General features: G+C 41.7%; 2 protein-coding genes across 2 annotated transcripts in view; both read left to right on the top strand.

Moving 5' to 3' along the window:
* b3gntl1 (UDP-GlcNAc:betaGal beta-1,3-N-acetylglucosaminyltransferase-like 1) overlaps positions 1-8,111 on the top strand; it is a 15,795-nt gene extending 7,684 nt beyond the window's left edge. The window contains exons 7-12 of the mRNA XM_056367834.1: positions 873-968; positions 1,931-2,055; positions 5,384-5,519; positions 5,660-5,728; positions 5,941-6,015; positions 6,964-8,111. Coding sequence (XP_056223809.1) covers positions 873-968; positions 1,931-2,055; positions 5,384-5,519; positions 5,660-5,728; positions 5,941-6,015; positions 6,964-7,044 — 582 coding nt within the window. The 3' untranslated portion in view covers positions 7,045-8,111. The remainder of the gene's footprint in view (positions 1-872; positions 969-1,930; positions 2,056-5,383; positions 5,520-5,659; positions 5,729-5,940; positions 6,016-6,963) is intronic.
* Positions 8,112-12,578: 4,467 nt separating this feature from the next.
* Positions 12,579-17,086, top strand: LOC130162918 (meteorin-like protein). Its single transcript, XM_056366796.1, has 5 exons — positions 12,579-12,949; positions 13,902-14,085; positions 14,256-14,481; positions 15,861-15,920; positions 16,208-17,086. The coding sequence occupies exons 1-5, from the start codon at positions 12,855-12,857 to the stop codon at positions 16,522-16,524; spliced, it is 882 nt and encodes a 293-aa protein (XP_056222771.1). The 5' UTR covers positions 12,579-12,854; the 3' UTR covers positions 16,525-17,086.
* Positions 17,087-18,755: the final 1,669 nt, after the last annotated feature.

The raw sequence follows: 18,755 nt of genomic DNA, 5'->3' as shown, positions 1-18,755 counted from the left end.
AATTACATATCCTGATAACTGTTACAGGATGTGATTGTAGAAGCCTGAGTGCCGACTTGTTTGTGTGTTTACATTAAACATATACAAGATATATTTATTGATATATGTTAAAATAAAACTGTACTTATACTCATTACAACTAATACTGTTTTTTCAGGTGCACTGGTCATGCTGTAGTTTCTCTTGCTTTCTCACTTCTACAAGCTTATTTTAGGTTGATGCTGCAGGTTTTCTGTTCCTCAATGCTCTCTCTTTACCAACAACAGACTTTTATTCAACCTCAGATCAGTTGCAGTGCTTTTACTCAACCTCTCGCTCGTATTTGGTTTATTTAAAGCTTCTCAACTCTAGCACTAGTTGATATGGTCACTGTATGATTTCTGCTTTCTGACAGGGATTTTCATTTTGTCTTTCACAGTCATCAAATCTTGAATGATGATCAGAGATAGTGTTCATGTTATTTCACAAGTGGTCATCCAATGACTTATTAAGACATTTAAGTTGTTTTTTCCGTCGTCCATCTGCATTTGTTGGTTAAGATGTGATCTCTTATCTCTCCAGTGCTTCCCCATTCTCACACAAACCTTGTTTCAGATGGCGCAAGAAGTAAAAAAATAGACCTATAAATATAACCCAAGTTCTTTGGGTGAGCATCTACATGTAGCATGTCATCTAATTAATCCCTGGTGTTTAAGGATTTGACAAAGTGACACAAAATGTACCTAAAATTGTCCCTTCACAGTGACCTGTATGGACATGTACAGTATGTCCTCAAGTCACAGTATAATATACTGTAACTGATATTGTGGGATTTCTGGCCTATATGTATCCAAGTGTTTTCTGTTACAGTTTGAACTGTTTCTATGTCTCAGGTGTACACATCTCATGGCCCCACGGTTGTCATGCCGACATGGTTCTGCTCAAGGAACTGGTTCCTGAAGGTTGGGCCATTTGACGAGGGAGGCAAGGTGAGAGTTCCCAAAGCCTTTGCACCCAATGTTCCTTTTTCTCTTTTTGTGTTCCCGATTCCTCTCTAGATGACACAGAGTCCAAGCATCGGCGCGTCCTCAGATGGGCTCCATGTTCAGTGCTCCATCCGTGTTCAGTTTCAACATCTACAATGTTAGCCTGGTTCTGGACTCAGAGTTAGATTTGATGCCCCCTGCTTTTTCCTTTTCCAAATTTGTGGTGTGTTCAGATCTAACTGAAGTGACGTCACTTCATCAGACCTCTCGCGGCTCCCTCTGGGGACACAAAAGGCTTTTTACAAATCCTTTCACATATGCAGTAGTAGTTATTCACCAAGAGCTGGAAACAGACTGTATCGGTAAAATCAGTGGAGTTCCCTGTTAAATCCAAATAATTTTATTGATCAGTGTCAAAAACATTAAGTTTTGCTCTCAGCAGCTGCTGCCATCACTCTACTGACAGTGTGGGGCAAAACTAAGCAATATGCCTCCCTTCGTGAACACATTGTCAGTCAGGTTGTTCTGTCAGTTCGGTCTAGGGCTGCAACTAATGCTTATTTTAATCATCGAGTAAATGTTTTATCCATAAAATGTTAAAATTGAAATTGAAAAATGAAAAACATCACAGTTATCCCAAAGTGACGTTTTTGAATTGCTTCTTTTGTCCAAAGACATTTCATTTACAGTCATAAAAAGACAAAGAAAAGCAGCAAATCTTCACATTTAAGAAGCTGGAACCAGCTGAAATCATTAATTGATTATCATAATACACTAGTTGTCAATGAATTTTTTTTCAGTCGACTAATCGATGACTACTAAAACCTTCACTTAAACAATAACATTTTAGATTCGCTCTGGCTTCTTTATAATTATGCTTTTACCTAAACTGACACAGCCACCATTAACAAATATCGAATATACATCTGGAACCATTATTTCACACTCTACTTCCTCCGCTCCAGGGAGTCCCTGAGGATCTGATCTTCTTCTACCAGAGTCTCCGTCAGGGAGGGGGTCTGTCCAGGGTCAGCCAGTGCCTGCTGATCTACCGTTACCACGAGAAGGCCACCACACACTCTGTAACAGAGTCAGTATCTCCACACACTCCCATCCCCACTCTGCTACACTCACACACACATATTTGGATGCAGTGTTGCTCATCCACCTACTCACAGCTGCCCCGCTGCCATCCCACATTTTCTCAGGGCTCGACACTCTCTCACACAATTATGCACACACACACACACCCCCACACACACAGAGACACATGTTTTCATAATCTTGACATTTTCAGAATATGTTTTTGGAATTTCATTCACTTTCCCAGCGTATGATTCAGGAATTTCACCATGTGTTGTTCTCAGGGTTTAGTCTCTCTCAGAGGGAATCCGAACTTGTTGTGGACAGAAGTGAACGTGGTGTGTGTGCGTGTGTGTGTCTGAAGGAGCTGACATTCCTGCTGTTGCCTGTGCTTCAGCAAGGTCATGTAGCGTCTGCAGGTGTGTGTGTTTCTACATCAAAATGTAAAATGCACCAAAAGGAGAAGGTCTTTCATGCCCCCCAACCCCAACCCCCAACCACACACACACACACGCACCTCCCTCCCTTTCATCCCCTCTTTCCTGTTGTCCCTCCTTCCTTTCCTCCTTCCTTCCTTCCTTCCTCCCCTACATCTGTCCACTGCTCGTATATCTGCCCGTGTTGACGCAGTCCTTCACCGATCATCCTCCTCTCTGTCTTCATCTATCATCTGTCTATTTTTGGAGGCCTATTTCAAGCTCGCCTTGCCTACTTTCCACTCTCCCCCACTTCTTGTCACCCTTTCCTATCACAGCCTACCTACTTCCTCTCTAGTTAAATTAAGCCATCATATTCTTTCTTTTTGTCTGTCTCTCTCTCTCACACTTACATTGATGTAATTGTACGCTCAGTTGTATAGACTAATGCAGGCTAATGTTCTAATGTTCAGTTTTTAATCTGACTGTGTTTCTGTAACTTGGCCTGCCCTCACTGATATAAATGAGGTGGACAAAATAATAGGAACACATGTCAACATAACGCAGTACAATTCTACAGCACCACAAATCGCAGCCACCAAAATGATCATGCAGTTGAACATCATAGTCTTCATGAGGGGAAGATTTAGTGTAGGATTGCTGTGTTAGGCTGCGCCAGCTTTAGCTAGGTGTTCCTAATAAACTGACAACTGAGTGTAGATCTTTTGTATGTGAGAAATGTTTTTAAAAAATTAGTTAAGATGGTGTCATAGAGTAACTGAGTTGAGAGGGTTCTTAACGTGGAAAGGCTGTGTTTATAGATGTGGGCGTGCCTGCATGAGTGTGTATATGTTTGTGCACCCCTCATGTGTGTGAATCTATACTAGAATCTGTGAAAGTGTTTGCCTTTTGATCTGCAGGGTATTAAGGAGATGGAGGCTTCAGTATGTGCATGCAGATACAGTTTACAGTAAATCTCTGCCATGTTACTGCCATGTCTTGGAATCAAAGCCTGTATAGAGATTGTATAGAAAGCAAACCATGGACCACCCGCACTCCACGATGGTGGTGGGTTAGGGTTTGTTTGTCATATGAGGCCCACTGTTAGACACACTGAGATGCTCACATCAGGAGATGAGAGTGGAGTACCTCCTGTGACTGTATGCGTATAATTACTCAGCACATGCCTCTGTGTGAGAGAGAGGGTGAGGGAGGAGGAAGAGGTGAAGAGCGTGAGGAGAGCATCAAGACAGACACTTTATTAGGAACACCTTACTAATACTGGGTCTGCCTTTGCTCTCAAAACAGCCTCAGTTCTTCGTGGCATGGCTTTCACAGGATGTTGGACGCGTTCCTTTGAGATTCTGCTGATGTCATGCTGACATGATTACATTCATGTAGCCCGTCAACCTCAAGGTTGGACGTGTTGTTCATTCTGAGATGCTTTTCTGCTCACCACGGTTGTGAAGAGCGGTTATCTGAGTTACCTTAGTCTTTTCTATCAGCTGCAACCAGTCTGCCCATTCTCCCCTGACCTCTCTCTTCAACAAGGCGTTCCCATCTGCAGAACTGCTGCTCGTTCACTGGATGTTTTTTTTGGTTTTGGCACCACAAACTCTAGAGACTGTTGTGTGTGAAAATCTCAGTAGATCATCATCTTAAGAAAGACTCAAAGCAGCCAGTCTGCAACCAATAATCATGCCATGGTCAAAGTCACTGAATCACATCTTTTCCCCATTCTGATGTTTGATGTGAACATTAACTAAAGCTCCTGACCTGTATCTGCAGGGTTTTAAGCATTTGATTGGATAAATGCACGAATAAGCAGGTGTACAGGTGTCTACTTGAAAAATCAGACAGTACTTTATTGCTGTTCAATTATAGCTTTTATTAAACACAATAAATACTTTTGGAAGATTTAGAGGGTGGATTGTGGTCAGACACTGAAAGCATAAAAAAAGCAAACCTGGATGTAATTTTTGTATTTTTGGCCATCATTTCTATCAGTTATTATAGATATGATGATGTAATTGCTGTAATCTGGGAACATGTTAACTTCATTAAAACAAAGTCCGACAAGCACAAAACACAAGCATTTAGACAATCAACAGATTGTAAACCAACAGTTAAGCCAGATGTTTAAACCTCTGTTTGGAGGTAAAAATCTTTTTGAATTGAGTTCACCTGAAAGACCAGGAATAGTCTTAATTTCGTAGGAAATAATCTGCTAAAAAAACTACAGCAAATAGATTAAACGTTAAACCAGAAGGTTGATATATAAGCTGATTAGATATGCAATAATTTGTTGTCTAGTTGATTATCTTATCAAAAGGAAAAGAATTGGCAACTATATTGATAATTGATTCATTTTTAAAGTAAATTTTCAAGCAAAAATACCTAAAGGTGATGGTTTCAGGTTCTTCCTACTGTTTTCTGATGTCTTATAAACCAAACGATAAGTCAGTTGAGACAATAACTGGCAGATTAATCAATCATGAAAATAATCATTAATAATAATAATCATTAGCTGCATCCTTGAAGCTGATGAATGTTTTAAGAGTTGAGATAAAAGTTAACTCTTATCTTTAAGTTTGTCTAGATCTGAGCATGTCACAGTTCAAGTTCCTGCTGTGTCAGACATCTTTTTACCAACGTCCCGTCAGATGTCAGCAGATGTACTTATTAGGTAGAATCTTATTACTGAGAGAAATGATGGAAAAAAAATTGGATCTGATTGTATGAGCACTTCTTCTATCAAATGTTTCTTTCAGCGTGTACTTACGAGTTTTCTAGATTAGTTTTCCTAAATTTCAGACAAAATAAAGCAATTACGTCTACAGACAACATCTCTTATTTTAAGTTTGTACTCCTGATGCTTCTGTGAGCCCATCCTCTGATCATCGCCTCATCTGTTGTCAGGGAAACCATTTGGAAGCTACGAGTGGACTTCCTGCAGGAGAGAGTACTCAGCCAATGGGAGAGCTTCACCATATGGAATGCTGGGAAACAGGGCCGGAAGCTGTACCGAGGCCTGAGCCCGACCAATCAGAAGAAAGTACGTTACCTCCACTTGTGAGACAATAACTAAAATATATTTTTCTACTGTTATTGGTCCCTCTGTGATAGAACTGCTGGGAGAAGTTGTGTTATGCGAGTGTGTGACAGCATTCCCCGCCTCACTGATTCATTTATCAGGTCAAAGCTTTCTGTGATGTGGACGAGAACAAGATCAAGAAAGGCTTTTACACATATGAGGAATCCAAGGTGAGGTCAACCACTGTGGATAAGTGTAATATGTTTATTGTGATTTAATGTTACAGTTAGCTGGGATGCAAGGTCATCAAACCAGGGATATTAGCTTAAAGGCAACATTTCAAAATAATGCTTACCCAAATATTTTATTTCACTGAATTTCTATGAAGCTGTAACAGTGATAAATGATTTGTTTGACTCTCTTTTGGCTGATATCTTTTCAGGAAATACCAAAGCCAAAAATCCCAATTCTGCACTATAAAGACGCCTCCGCGCCCTTCATCATCTGTGTTAAACTGGTGAGGAGAAAGTGTGTTTGTGTGTTGTATGTTTGCCGTTTCTGACCGTGTGTCCCTCAGGTCCGTAATCTAAGTTAATGACATAATAATCGAGGGCGTGTGCCCGGCACAGGACATAACACACACGCAGAGGAGAGGCGGTCAGGAATTGAGTAGAGACTGCAGCCTGATCTTTGATCACATGATGCTTGTACAAACATTTCATGTTTTTGCCATTGGTCAGTTTCCACGTATGATGTTTTGGCATATATTTTGTATTCAAAAAAATGTATTAATTTTTGCAGAGCATTTTTCTAAGATATACATATTCTCTTTTATTCATTTTTTTTTTTTTTATGTACAGTAACACACACACACGCACACATTCAGGCAAATCACTAATTACCTATTTATCACCCAGCCAGATCCAGACATCAAATCTAGAGTGACCCCACCTATGGGGGCTACTAATTGCTCAATTATGGAAACTGGGAGAAGTAATCAGAGTCAGAGGACAAGGAGACCTGGACTCAATCATACTCTCTCTCTTTCTCTACACTCTCTCTCTCACGCACACACACACACACACACACACACACACACACACACACACACACACACACACACACACACACACACACATACACATACACGAACACCTGGACTCAATCAGACAAATTTTCGACCCAGATGTCAAATAACCATATAATCAACAAATATATTCAACTGAACTTTTCTCATAGGCCAAGGTTAAACCTAATTAACTGTAGGTCAGTCTGAATCTCTTTAATCTGTGTACAACCTTTGGCATTAGTGCAGTGCAGCAGAGACGATGAAGACAAGAAGGAAAGCAAGCAAGTTTAGCCAGTAGGACAAATCATAGTGCTTCTTATGTTGTTTTGAGGAGATTTGCGCCCTCCACCATGTTTTCTGTTCCTGCTTTTTACTCAGATATTGTTTCGTTTGCAGGACATGACAGGAGGTGTTTTGGAGGAGAACCTTAACTCTTTGCATCTGAAGGAAGGAACAGATTACTACCATTTCAACTGATTGCTTTGAGAGATGGAGAAGACAAGAGGAGCCCTGCAGAGGAGTGGATTATTTACTACGTAAACACAAACTGAGGGAGAGGCAGGTAATAACAGGAAGAGAGGCAAGTGAACACTGGAACAGAGGCGATTTCTCTGCTTTCTCTATCTCACACCTGAACCACAGCACTGGAGCTGTTACAGTTTTCAGAGAACCTTAGAGGAATAGTTTGACATTTTGGTGCAATACGCTCATCTGCTTTCTTGCTGAGAGTTAGATGATAAAATTGATACCACTCTCATATCTCGCCATTGAGTATGAAGCGACAACCAGGACTCACTTAGCTTAGCTTATCTTTGCACAAATACTGGAAACAGAGGGAAACAGCTGGCCTGGCTCTGTCCAACTGTAAAACAGATCTATCCTCCTGCAAGTCTAAAGTTCACTTATTGTTTATACATAAAAACATATGCACATTGTGTGCATAAAAATGGAAAACAAAAATTCACAAAAATGTCTAAATTTCGCAAAACTGTTTATATGCTTGGCTTGGTGTATTGATAAAAACAGATGAAGTGAATTAATCATGCCATAACACTTAATCACTTTTCATAGATTAAACAAATACATGCTTGAGCTTCAAACTTGCCTTAAAATGGATTTTTTTTTATTTTACCTCTGACTGAGCCAGGCAGCTATGTTGATGTGGAGAAGTGGAGCAATGTTTTGGTAACTGAATTAGCAAGAAGAGCATATTTGGACCATTATATTTTATTTATCAGAGGACAGCTGTTTATCATGCAAGAGGACATTACAAATTACCGGTGTCGACCATTGGAAAAATAAAATGTAATGGTGTTTGATAACCCTGTGTGGACTGAGAGTGGTATTTGTCATCCTGTATTCTTGAACTTGTGCCGAAGTTAAAGGAAGCAACTGGAGTCAGCGTGTCATCAGACAGAAGGTTTAACTTACAAAGGGTGGGATGTTTTATGACCAGAAGTCTTGTACTGATTTCTTAACTTCTCTGATGCAACCATGCAAAATCAGATACACGCACACATCTGCTATAAATGTACAAACATGGATTCCCTGCGTATTTGTTTTTCTTTCCCTGGGTCTCATGAAATCTAAAGAACAATAACCTCTTTAAGAAAGCACAGTTCTGATACGTAAACACACACAAAAAGTTTATTTTACCTCACAGATTGAGGAGTTTTTCTGCCCAAAGGTAAACAGACCTTTCCCCACAAAATCTCCCCCAGTGTTTCCTGGGTAAGAGAGGCGGTCTGCCTTACTGTAAATCTGGCCACAGCAGTTTGTAAGGACGAAGCAGTGATGCTACAAAAAAAAAAAAAATGAACGAGGGGTCCTCAGTTCTGCCAAACTTTTATTTTCACTACCTTTGTCACTACAGTCAAAGATACAGAAGATAAAGTCGCACAGTGGTGTGGATGTACAGAACCCAGTTAGGCTTGGATTCATTGTGTTTAATAAATTATGGGAATGTTTGGGCCTGATTCAACCCAAACAGTCAGGTTTGAGGTAAAAACCCCAGACCTCTGCCCCCACAGTGCAGTGCTGTGTAGGAGCTGAGAAAAATATCACATCCACTTAGCACTTAGTCTCCACCTAGACCCCTCTTCCCTCTCTGTTTCTACACACAAACACTTAAACAAGGACGTGTCTTCCCCTTTGCAACAGGGCAGGAAGTACTGATTATTTTCATTATCGATTAGTCTGGTTAGTTTCTGATTAACAGATTTATCATTTTTCTATTTAAAAAAAAAGGCAAAAAATGCCCATTACATTTTCCTAAAGTGATACCAACGATCTATATCAACAAACTAAAACCCAAAGATGTTCAGTTTACTTTCACAAAAGTCAAAGAAGATCAGTACATTTTCACAATTAAGAATCTGCAAATAATTTGAAATTTAATTTTCTGTTGGTCACTAAATCAGCAAATTATTTCTGCTACATTTGCAGGATTTACATTTTTTGACATACATCTGTATTCATTGTTTGTTTGTTTTTTTAGTGATGCTAGTGGGCTGGCAATTGCAACAACCCAGTATTGCAGTAGAGAAGTCAGTTCACCACTTTGGACCAGACAGAAATATCTTAAAAACTATTTGGATAGTTTGCCATGAAATCTTGTACATATATCCGTGTATACGCACAGATATGTTGGTGATCCTCTGACTTTTCCTTTAGTGGCACAATACGCTTACATTTGTGAGTGAAAGGTCACGACAATGATTGAATGGATTGCCATGAAATTTGGTCCAGACATTCATAGTTCCCACAGGATGAACTTGAATCATTTTCATGTTTCTCGCGCCATCATCATGTCAAATTTTTACTTTTATTCAATTTATGGTTTATGACCAAATACCTGATAAACTAATAACATTCCCATCCACCTCAAATATACTTTAGCTATTGAACGCACAGTGAATACATCACCTCAGCTCACCATGCCTTTTGCCAAATACTGTATTTGAGTGAAACAGCAGGCTCAATGTTTCTTTGTGGCCACTCATATTTAAAGTGTAGGCAGTCATGGAGCTTTAAGGTGCTTTGGATAAATGTCCACCAAATGGACTCCATATTTTTTAAGATGTAAAGAATAGAAGTGAGTTGTTTAAGTAAGACTACACTCTGTCTAATACATCCTGTCTCCTTTACCCACTCTGCCCTCATGATAAAGCACTTGGTAGGTGATCAGAGTTCGCTCTAATGGAGAATCTATGAAAGAGACTCAGAAAGAGAGTAAACAGAGCTTTACTCAGTGTTTATACTCTGTCTCTCTACACACATCAGACCTGATAACACACACACACACACAATGAATGACCCTGACCCTGGAGCCCCCTTGCCCTCACTGGTCAAATAAACCTGCACGTGTGTAGAAAAAAAATGCACATGCACACACACACACACACACATAATTACACTCTTATACAGCTGCATGTTCTCTGACAGTGCGGCTGATAAGAGAGAGAGATAACAGGCGGGTGTGTTTGGGTGAATAGAGCTCACAGAGGTCAGACACTGAAGGCTTTTTCATTCACCTGGAACATTACCACATTCCTTTGTTTCAACATCTCTGTCTTTCTCCAAGTATGGTGTGTGTGTGTGTGCGAGTGCGTGCGTGTGGGTGGGTGCGAGTGCGTGCGTGTGGGTGCGAGTGCGTGCGTGACTGACTGAAAAAGAGAGACTGGTAACATGCTCGGGCTACACTGCCCCATTTCTCTCCGTTATACTCCTCCTGTAGTTCCTGCTCTCTTCCTTTATGAAGTTACAGGTTATCTTCTTCCCTCTTCAACAACAACTGTCAAGCTACCCGTGAGCAAGGGACCCAACCTCCCAACAGATCCAGTGCAGCTACTCAGTTGTCCCCTGTGAATAAATAAAGATTTTCAAAAAGAGAGAGGAGTGTGCTGCTCGCGAGTGACTAGGAAATAAAGGTCACGAAGGTTGAAATCAGAGATAGAGGAATGTGCGTGTGGCTTCATGAGGAAGTACTGTGTGGACAGACGGAGCGTTCCTTCTGTCAGGCCGCTTGAGAAGAGCCAGGTGACGGCAGAGGGATAAGGGGGAGCAGGTCAGAGGCTCCACTGCTCTGTAAATACTTCACATGGTGAAGGAGCACATGAGGTCAAACAGCACATCAGCAGCTCAGGCTTCCTCGGCAGCCTCCAGATCTTTGGGCTTCAATTGTGTTTATGGTGAAACTGAATCTATTTCAAATCCAGGGACTTGGGAAATGTGTTTTACAGTGAAACAGATGTTGTGGTTTATAACCCACCTGCCTGCTCATTCAGTACGGGGACTGACTGTCTGCACACCTGAGCTGAATAGGGCCATCCTTCACTGCAAATCCTTTTTTCTTTTTTTTAAAGTAGCATCACTTTCTAATAAGTCCCTTTGTATGAAGGGTTTATAAGTTATAACTACTGGCTTTATTAATGGTCAGTAAATCATATGATAATGCTTTATTGATCAATTATAAGCCAAATAAAAAAAAATTCTAGGCTGCCAGGTTGTGAAAAATCCTTTATGCTGGTGTTCATCCTTTCTAGTTCGTATATGCCATTGTACACATTCATTCATTTATTCATAAATGCTTAATGAGTCGTTAATAAATACATTTTGATCTTCTGCAGCCCTTAGAAGGTGAAAGGTATTAATCATAAACTGGCATCCCAAAAGTTGTCTTCCTTTATGGATTAAAGCTGATCTATAAAGCTTTAGCGAATAATTTAATAACAACTTATAAGCCTTTTATTTACAACATTAAAACAAATTATAAATATATAAAGTTTTTATGTTTTTATTCCATGCAGTTATTCAGTCAGGCAGTTGTTGCTTTACTTTCACTTATTGCACAATGTACAGAATCATCAGTTACAATCATTGAAGTTGGAAATGAATAGACAATAATTAAAATGGTATTTAATTTAATTCATGTATAATAAGATGAGGCTCCTGAACAAGTCGTGCTCCTTTAACTGGGAGTCCGAGCTTCATAAACAACAGTATCAGGATTGAGAATTCGTTATAGAAGCGAGGGTGTATGTGGGTGTTTGAGTGTGAGGGGGGTGGGGGGGTGTAAGGGAGTCTGTGTCTCGGTATTTCTCGAAATGCGTTACATTGCTCTGGCTGTGCGGGGGAATGTGACGAGTCAGTAACATGCCTGCCGATCCGACTGTTTTCTCACGGGAAAACTGCTCGAGAACCAAACAGGCGTTTAGAGCACATGTGTGACTTTGTGTTATTATGTCAGGGGCTTTCTTTTTCCAAAGAGAGGATGGGCTGTGGAAATAACACGGCGGGGCAATAATGGGAATGGTGCAGGAATATTACTTACAGCCTACAATTAATACTGGCATCAAAGGATCAAGTCACACTTAAATTATTTATCCTGCGGTCAGGTAACGTCAAATATGTGAACAGTGTTCAACAGCAGGAGGTTGACTATTTCATGAGTGCTGGTGTTTGAGGGAGTTGTAGAAGACGTAGGATGCTGTTGCTCCAGATTTGCATGCTGCTCTAATTTTCACTGAGATAATATGATCCATCTGTTCATAAAGCCAACAGGCGCGCGCGCGCACACAGACACAGACACACACACACACACACACACACACACACACACAGGCTTGTACTGTTGTCTGTGGTATTGTGAGGAACCTGTAGCCTGCATAAGGAGCTGACAGGCTGAATATCCTAGAACTTATTTGGCAAACAGATGTGGACTTTGCTAAATGTATTTTGCCGTTTCTGAGCCAAGTTACATTTTTCTTTCCTTCTGTTGTTCTTTATTGTCTATGTTTCAAAATATTACAGTATTCACTCAAAGCCAGTATGCTATCACGAGTTATGAGTCCAGTTTAATTTGTGTAAAAGTTCATTGGTGTTTGAAATGTTGAAATGAGAGCTCGAGGGCTCATCTCTCAGGGGAACGTGTGGGTGTGGTTTGGAGCGAGCGCTCGCGTGTCACTCAAGCGGAGTCAGCTGCTGGCACGCGCCCCCCGGTGACGTGAAGCGGAGCTCGCGCAGCAAAAGTTTTTTAAACACTTTTCTGTTGTCCCGCTGCGCGCGCACACGGCTCCTTTTACAAACCTCTTGTCAAAATGTTTTCGTGGCTCAGACGCAGCCTTTGCCTCGGCTGAACCCGCCATGTAGGCTGCGCGCGCTGCACGGAGCTCAGGGGGGATATTTCACCGGATCGTTGCGGTTCGGGAGCTGCAGAGTGCGCGGCTGGCTGGCTGGCTGGTCTGGTGTGCGGGATCCGGTGACCGCCGGGGCGGACTGCCTGCACCATGCTCCGGCCGTGGGCTGCGCACTGGATCACAGCTGTGCTCCTGTGTCGGGCGGTGGCACAGTACTCCAGCGACCAGTGTAGCTGGCGAGGAAGGTGAGGATGGAGCTGAACAAAGGACTAATGATCAATGTCAGTTGAGGAGCGGATATCATATCAATCAGTCACAGGCGGATACCGTTATCAAACGTGACAAAGAGAAGTTCATTCATGAATGTCGTAGGTTGGGTTGGTCATTGTTTTCTTAAAGAAGACCATAAGGAAGGATCATCTTTTTGTGTACAATTCTGGAAACGCAGGAGCCTGAGTCGTGTGAGTCCATTACACTGGATTTTGACGCTCAAAGGAGTCATTAGAGGCATGGATGTTTAATTAAGATTTTATGTAATTCTCAGGAAAGGCACTGAAAGGTTAGAGTAAAATAACTTTATTGTTGTTTTTGTTACAAGATGTGCTGTTGAGATTGAGGGTGTTTTTGGCTTTTTTGTACCGTAACTTGTGGGGACTTCTCAGAAATGTAATGCTGTCAGATCTCAGTATGAAAATTTTTATCTAAATCTTTTTACCCTTAGTCATTCCTCAGAAAATGTCTCACACAACGACTAAAACAAATCATATGTAGACAAGAAAGGTGCCTTCATTTGACTTTAAGGGGCTATTTTTGACAAGAATCTCACCATAGTCCAACATCTAAAATATGCTTCATTGAAGATTTCAAAAATCTCTCTGCTCCAGTTCCTATCTTAAGTAAATACAGCCATATGGCACCTTTGATCATACCTCAAAGTCCCCAAGTCATAAAAATGAAGGCCTATACTCTGTTGTAAAGCTCTTAACGGCTTAATAGCCCAATCAGTTCCTGGTGCTGAGGTAGCTTATGCGCATCAGAGACAGGGGACCGCATCAGTCCAGTTTGAGTTTTTTCTAAGTGAATGTTGATGTTATGTTGTGATGTTATTCTGTGCTCTGGATAAGGGTCAACAAGCCTAATGTGAAAGATGTAAAAAATAAATAAATTTAAAAAATCAACCTGTCTTTTCGTATGCAGTGGTTTGAGCCATGAGTCGCACCGCAGAGATGTGGAGCAGGTCTACCTTCGCTGCTCTCAGGGGTCTCTGGAGTGGCTCTACCCCATTGGAGCCATCATTGTCAACCTGCGGCCAAACACTGAGTCTTCATCAGGACACATGGCAGGTCTCCATGTGTGCATCAAACCATATACTTACTCCCAGGTAGAGTATGACCACCACCTTTGCCTCAGCATATCTAGAGTTTGCATGACTCACTGTTGGAGTTCTATTGATTTACAGGTTTAACAATCAGAATGACAAATTTGCAGCATGATGTGTCCAGTGGATGTAGCTTTTTCTGAATATGTGTCCTCCTGGCCCTCCTGCTTCAGGGTTCTCATGTGTATCTGGAGCATGCCGGGGACCTGAGACTGCTGCTGGCAGAGAGGGACCAGGCTCATGGCACAGTGCACTGTTTCAGCCTGGCAGAGGGGGCTCTCTTTGTGGAAGCCATCCCACAGACGGATATCAGCCGGAGGATCACCACTTTCCAGTATGAACTGGTGCCCAGTCAGGGGCCCGGGGCACACATGTACCCATTCCTGCACCCTGGTGTAGGTACGTGAGTCAGTGCATGCACACATCTTTTTCTTAAACACAAGTTCCTCAAGTAAAAGAAGATGTGGTTCTTATTTGCATTCAGCTCTTGTGTTATGCAGATGGCATTAATCCTGTATCATTAGAGAAATTAATTTTCTTTTTTAAGTTTTCTCCCACATGTTTGATGATATTTGCATCATAATGCAGTTGTAAACGAGGTCTGTTTAAAACTTTTTCACTGCTGGTGCTTAAAAGGTAACTCTGATATCCAGTTCTTGACGAATTGGCTGTCAAAATTCATTGCTTTTATAATTGGTGGATAAAAATAATATCTGTAAGATAAACAATAAGCACACAAGCTTTGTGAAGAGCAAAATTCAAAACCACAGGGCAGCATGTTTTTGCACTTGAATGCACAAACACGCAAGAGTTTTAAATACATTTCCTGCTTGTGCCATTGTCACCGGATGACGATTAATGATAACACTGAAACATAACACTGAACAAAGAGCTGGAAAAAAGGCAAATTATTCACTGTGATCAATTAACTGTCTCATAGGTTTCAGTTTTCTTGGTAGTTGACCTTCACGCTGTCAATTGTTTTCTAAATTATATGCAATTTGTAGATAATTGGCTAAAATGGTCTTTTAAACTCTTTGGACCTGACACAGCTCACTGACATTAAGTGAATGTGACAGACTAGAGTTGAGTTAAGAGAAAAAGGTTCTGGGTGCAACAGGCCCCTTGGTCGTTTCACCCTCATTTCTTCATCTCACCTACATGCTGCCCCTCTTTGACACTCTCTCCTCCCCCACTTCCTCCCTCCCACACCCCCGTGTCTCAGACAGTCTTATGAAAACAAGCATGCCAATCAAAAGGTCTTGTTCGGGTCAAGCACAGGGGTCAGCCAATCGTCTCTCAGCTGTCAATCAAGAACAGATCCCTGCTAAAAGCAAGGAATTTTGGGTAGCCCACCCGTATGAATAAAGCGATGTGGTGGAGGGGACGGGCAGTGGGTGGACAGGAAGGCTGGACTGCAGCCTGTCCAGGCCTGTGTGTGTGTGTGTGTGTGTGTGTGTCTGTGTGTGTGTGTGTGTGTGTGTGTGTGTGTGTCTTGGCGTTTTATAGCTGTTTTTATAGCTGACAGGGTCAAGGGGTAATTCTCTGATTACGTCTCTTGCCTCACCTGCTGTTCTCATTCACATATTCTCTACTTCCTTTGATGTCTCCGAAACACCAACACAGAGAGAGCAGGAAACAGACTGAAGGGTTAAACATATTTCGGGATAACACAAAAGCTAATGAGGAAAGAACTTTTGTGCTTTCTGATGTTACGTAAAATTATATTTATTAACAATGTTTACGGTATCTTCTTTTTTTCATCTTTTCCATTTTAGTCACCTGTAAACCTTGTTCAGACGAAGAACTCCTCATGGCTGTGTGTACCAGTGACTTTGGTAAATAAATACACAAACTCACATTTTGGGATCAATTCCACTGTCATGTCAATATGAAGCTACCACAAGCAGAGGGTTAGCTTAGCACAAGGGCTGGAAAAACGGGATATAAGAAAACTATAACACATTATATCTTAATTGTTTATTCTGTGTTATTGCCTTTTGAATCAACTTCATTTAGAGAGAGATTGTGTTTTGATTGTTTCCAAAAGTTATTTAGTCTTGCTTTAATTCACACTCGATAACTTAAGCTGGATTCACTGACTTGATCTTCTCTGTGTCTGTAGCTGGGAGTGGCATCTTTCGAGGTGTGGCGTCAGGTACTAACGGCCACTCCACCGCCGTGGTGACCCTGAGCCGGCTGTTTCGTCAGAAGAGCAGGGTGTTTGCTTGGGGTGGAGCCAGAGGGCGGAGCTGGAGCGGACATGTCAATATTCCCTTGCAGTGCGGCGTCCATCCTGGAGAGGACGAGTACCTTTTAACTGGCTCTGTCCATTTTGGTGAAGCCTGGCTCGGCTGTGCACCTCGCTACAAGGACTTCCTGAAGCTGTACACCAGAGCGCAGAAAGTGGGAACAAACCCCTGTCAAATAGACACAGACTGAGAGATCAGGATGGAGTGACATTATCTTGGACACTGTCAGAGAGATAAGCAGGATCACACACACCCCACCCCCCACCCCCCCCGGCCATTGCTAAAGGCTACTTCTTCAGACTCTGCACTGCTGCACAACTTACCTTTACCTTGCAGCAGAAAAGACGGTTGGACATTTTAGCAGCCAAAGCGTTGCCTAATCTGAAATGTCTCCATATGACTGTGTGTAAATGTGTTTGTGCATAAGTGAGACAGCAAACGAAGGAATGGATGATAAGCTTAAATTAAATATGTGCCTAACTGCTTCAAGTTTTTATTCTCATGACGATACCGCTTGTGTGATCATTCTTGAAATGAAAGTTTGCTTTGTAAAAAGCTCTCTGTAAAATTTAGGAGTCTTCTGACAGAAGTGTACAGTATGCAGCTCTGTGAGTCTTTATGTACTAAGTTTGTGTTTGTGTGTGTGTGTGTGTGTGTGTGTGTGTGCGTGAGCGTGTGTGTGTGTGTGTTTTTGCTAATGAGTTCAAAGGGTCTTTATATTTACAGAGAATAAAACGCAATCCTTCAACCTGCCCGTCTGTTTGATTTATCCATTTAACTCTCTGTTTGTTTGTGAATGTGCCAGTATGAACTATATATCCTGACATAAGGACACGGCATCACATGTTATTAACAAACCTGGCCCTGTGCGTCACATTATGTATGTCACACTGAGGCTCGGTGAGGTTGGGGTGCAGATAATTAAAACCAACTGGCAAGTGAAGTTAGTTGTAAAATGAAGGACCAAAAGTTATTAGCCTTTATGTTGGCACACATGGATCCAGACAAAGAGATTTTGTCCACCTGACTGCCCGAAAGAAAAAACCATTATGAGTGTTCAGTGACCATTAGCTGGCAGGAGAGCAGCAGTGCGTCAGTGCTGGCGTTGCTACCCCTGCGGAGCTTTGACGAGCCACTGTTCTAGTTGGCATCCTCTTTCCCTGGTGTGTGTGTGTGTGCACGCGCGCATTCATTCACTGCATAGTGAAAGAAGGAGAAGCAATTATATTTTCCACCACAGTCAACCAGGTACAGTTCAATAGCTACTGTGCTAATGTTTTTCCCTTGAGTTTCATGAGAGAGGACTCCTGTGGCCTGAACCATCACATAAGTTTAAACTCCTGTAAACTCCTGTATGTCTTAACATATAGACCTTTGCATGGCTGAAGCTACAGGACAGGGTTCAGTGATGTAGCTTTATAGCAACAGAAACTTGCCTGTCAAAATAAAAAGCTACTTTTAGATGGATGGATGGTTGAGACTGTTGGGGCTTGATGGGTGGAGAGCTGAAAGAAGGAAGGCGGATGTGTGAATAACCTTAGAGGGGTGTATGTGCACCTTTCCCTCCGCCTGCCGTCAGCAGTTGTGTTTGTGTGTATGTGTGTGTGTGTGTGTGTGTGTGTGTGTGTGTGTGTGTGTGTGTGTGATGCTTTCCCTCTTTCCTCAGGAAGAACAAGAATGGAAGGAATGTCCCCTCCCACATACATATATACACACACACACACACACACACACACACCTCCCTCTGCAGAGACAAACCACTTGTGCTGTGTTACAGAATCAAATCAATCATTCTTTATTCCTGTCCAGCATCATACAATCGGCGTGTTCTGAAACCCAAAACTGTCGTAATGCCACTACTACAGAGCACAAAGAGAGAATGAGAGATAAACAGCATGGCTGCTAAAATACTGTCAATCACTTTCAAACACTTAAAAGGACACTTCAGTGATTTAGTATTGCACTCCACATAAATCTGGGGGTACTTATAACTGATAGATTTTAAAGAGATGTTGTGACATCTAGTCCCTGGCACCAAAAACCCTAAATCATTCACTTGCCATAATGCAACTCATTTACATATTTTGTTAGACTTTCCCCAGGGGGTAATTCCCTAGCATCTTTCAAACTTCATGCCTCCAGTTTGTAACGTTGGCTCTTTATTTAAAATTTGTATTCATAGTTGTACCTGATAAAAAATGAAAAAGAAAAAATGTAGAAAAAAGCTCATGAATGTACGAGAATAAGTGAGAAAGGCAAGAGCAGAGAGTAAGACGTAGAGGGAGACATTAACACATAGCTTGAAGGTTTAAGATAGACCCTGAAGACTTGAGAGGATCACCTATATATAACAGCCCCAGCCCCCTCAAACACACTAAGGGCTGTGTGTGTGTGTGTGTGTGTGTGTGTGTGTGTGTGTGT

The sequence above is a fragment of the Seriola aureovittata genome, chromosome 3 (genome assembly GCF_021018895.1).
Source record: "Seriola aureovittata isolate HTS-2021-v1 ecotype China chromosome 3, ASM2101889v1, whole genome shotgun sequence".
Taxonomy (NCBI): Eukaryota; Metazoa; Chordata; class Actinopteri; order Carangiformes; family Carangidae; genus Seriola; species Seriola aureovittata.
The sequence above is the reverse complement of the archived record's forward strand: the minus strand, read 5'-3'. Positions and strand labels throughout refer to the sequence as shown.

What these genes read in the sequence shown, in the direction of transcription:
- LOC130162918 (XM_056366796.1), top strand. Translation starts at nt 12,855, where the DNA reads ATGCTCCGGCCGTGGGCTGCGCACTGGATCACAGCTGTGCTCCTGTGT. An exon ending in AACCATATACTTACTCCCAG is followed by an intron (nt 14,086 to 14,255) that starts GTAGAGTATGAC and finishes CTCCTGCTTCAG; the next exon opens with GGTTCTCATGTGTATCTGGA. An exon ending in ATTCCTGCACCCTGGTGTAG is followed by an intron (nt 14,482 to 15,860) that starts GTACGTGAGTCA and finishes TTTCCATTTTAG; the next exon opens with TCACCTGTAAACCTTGTTCA.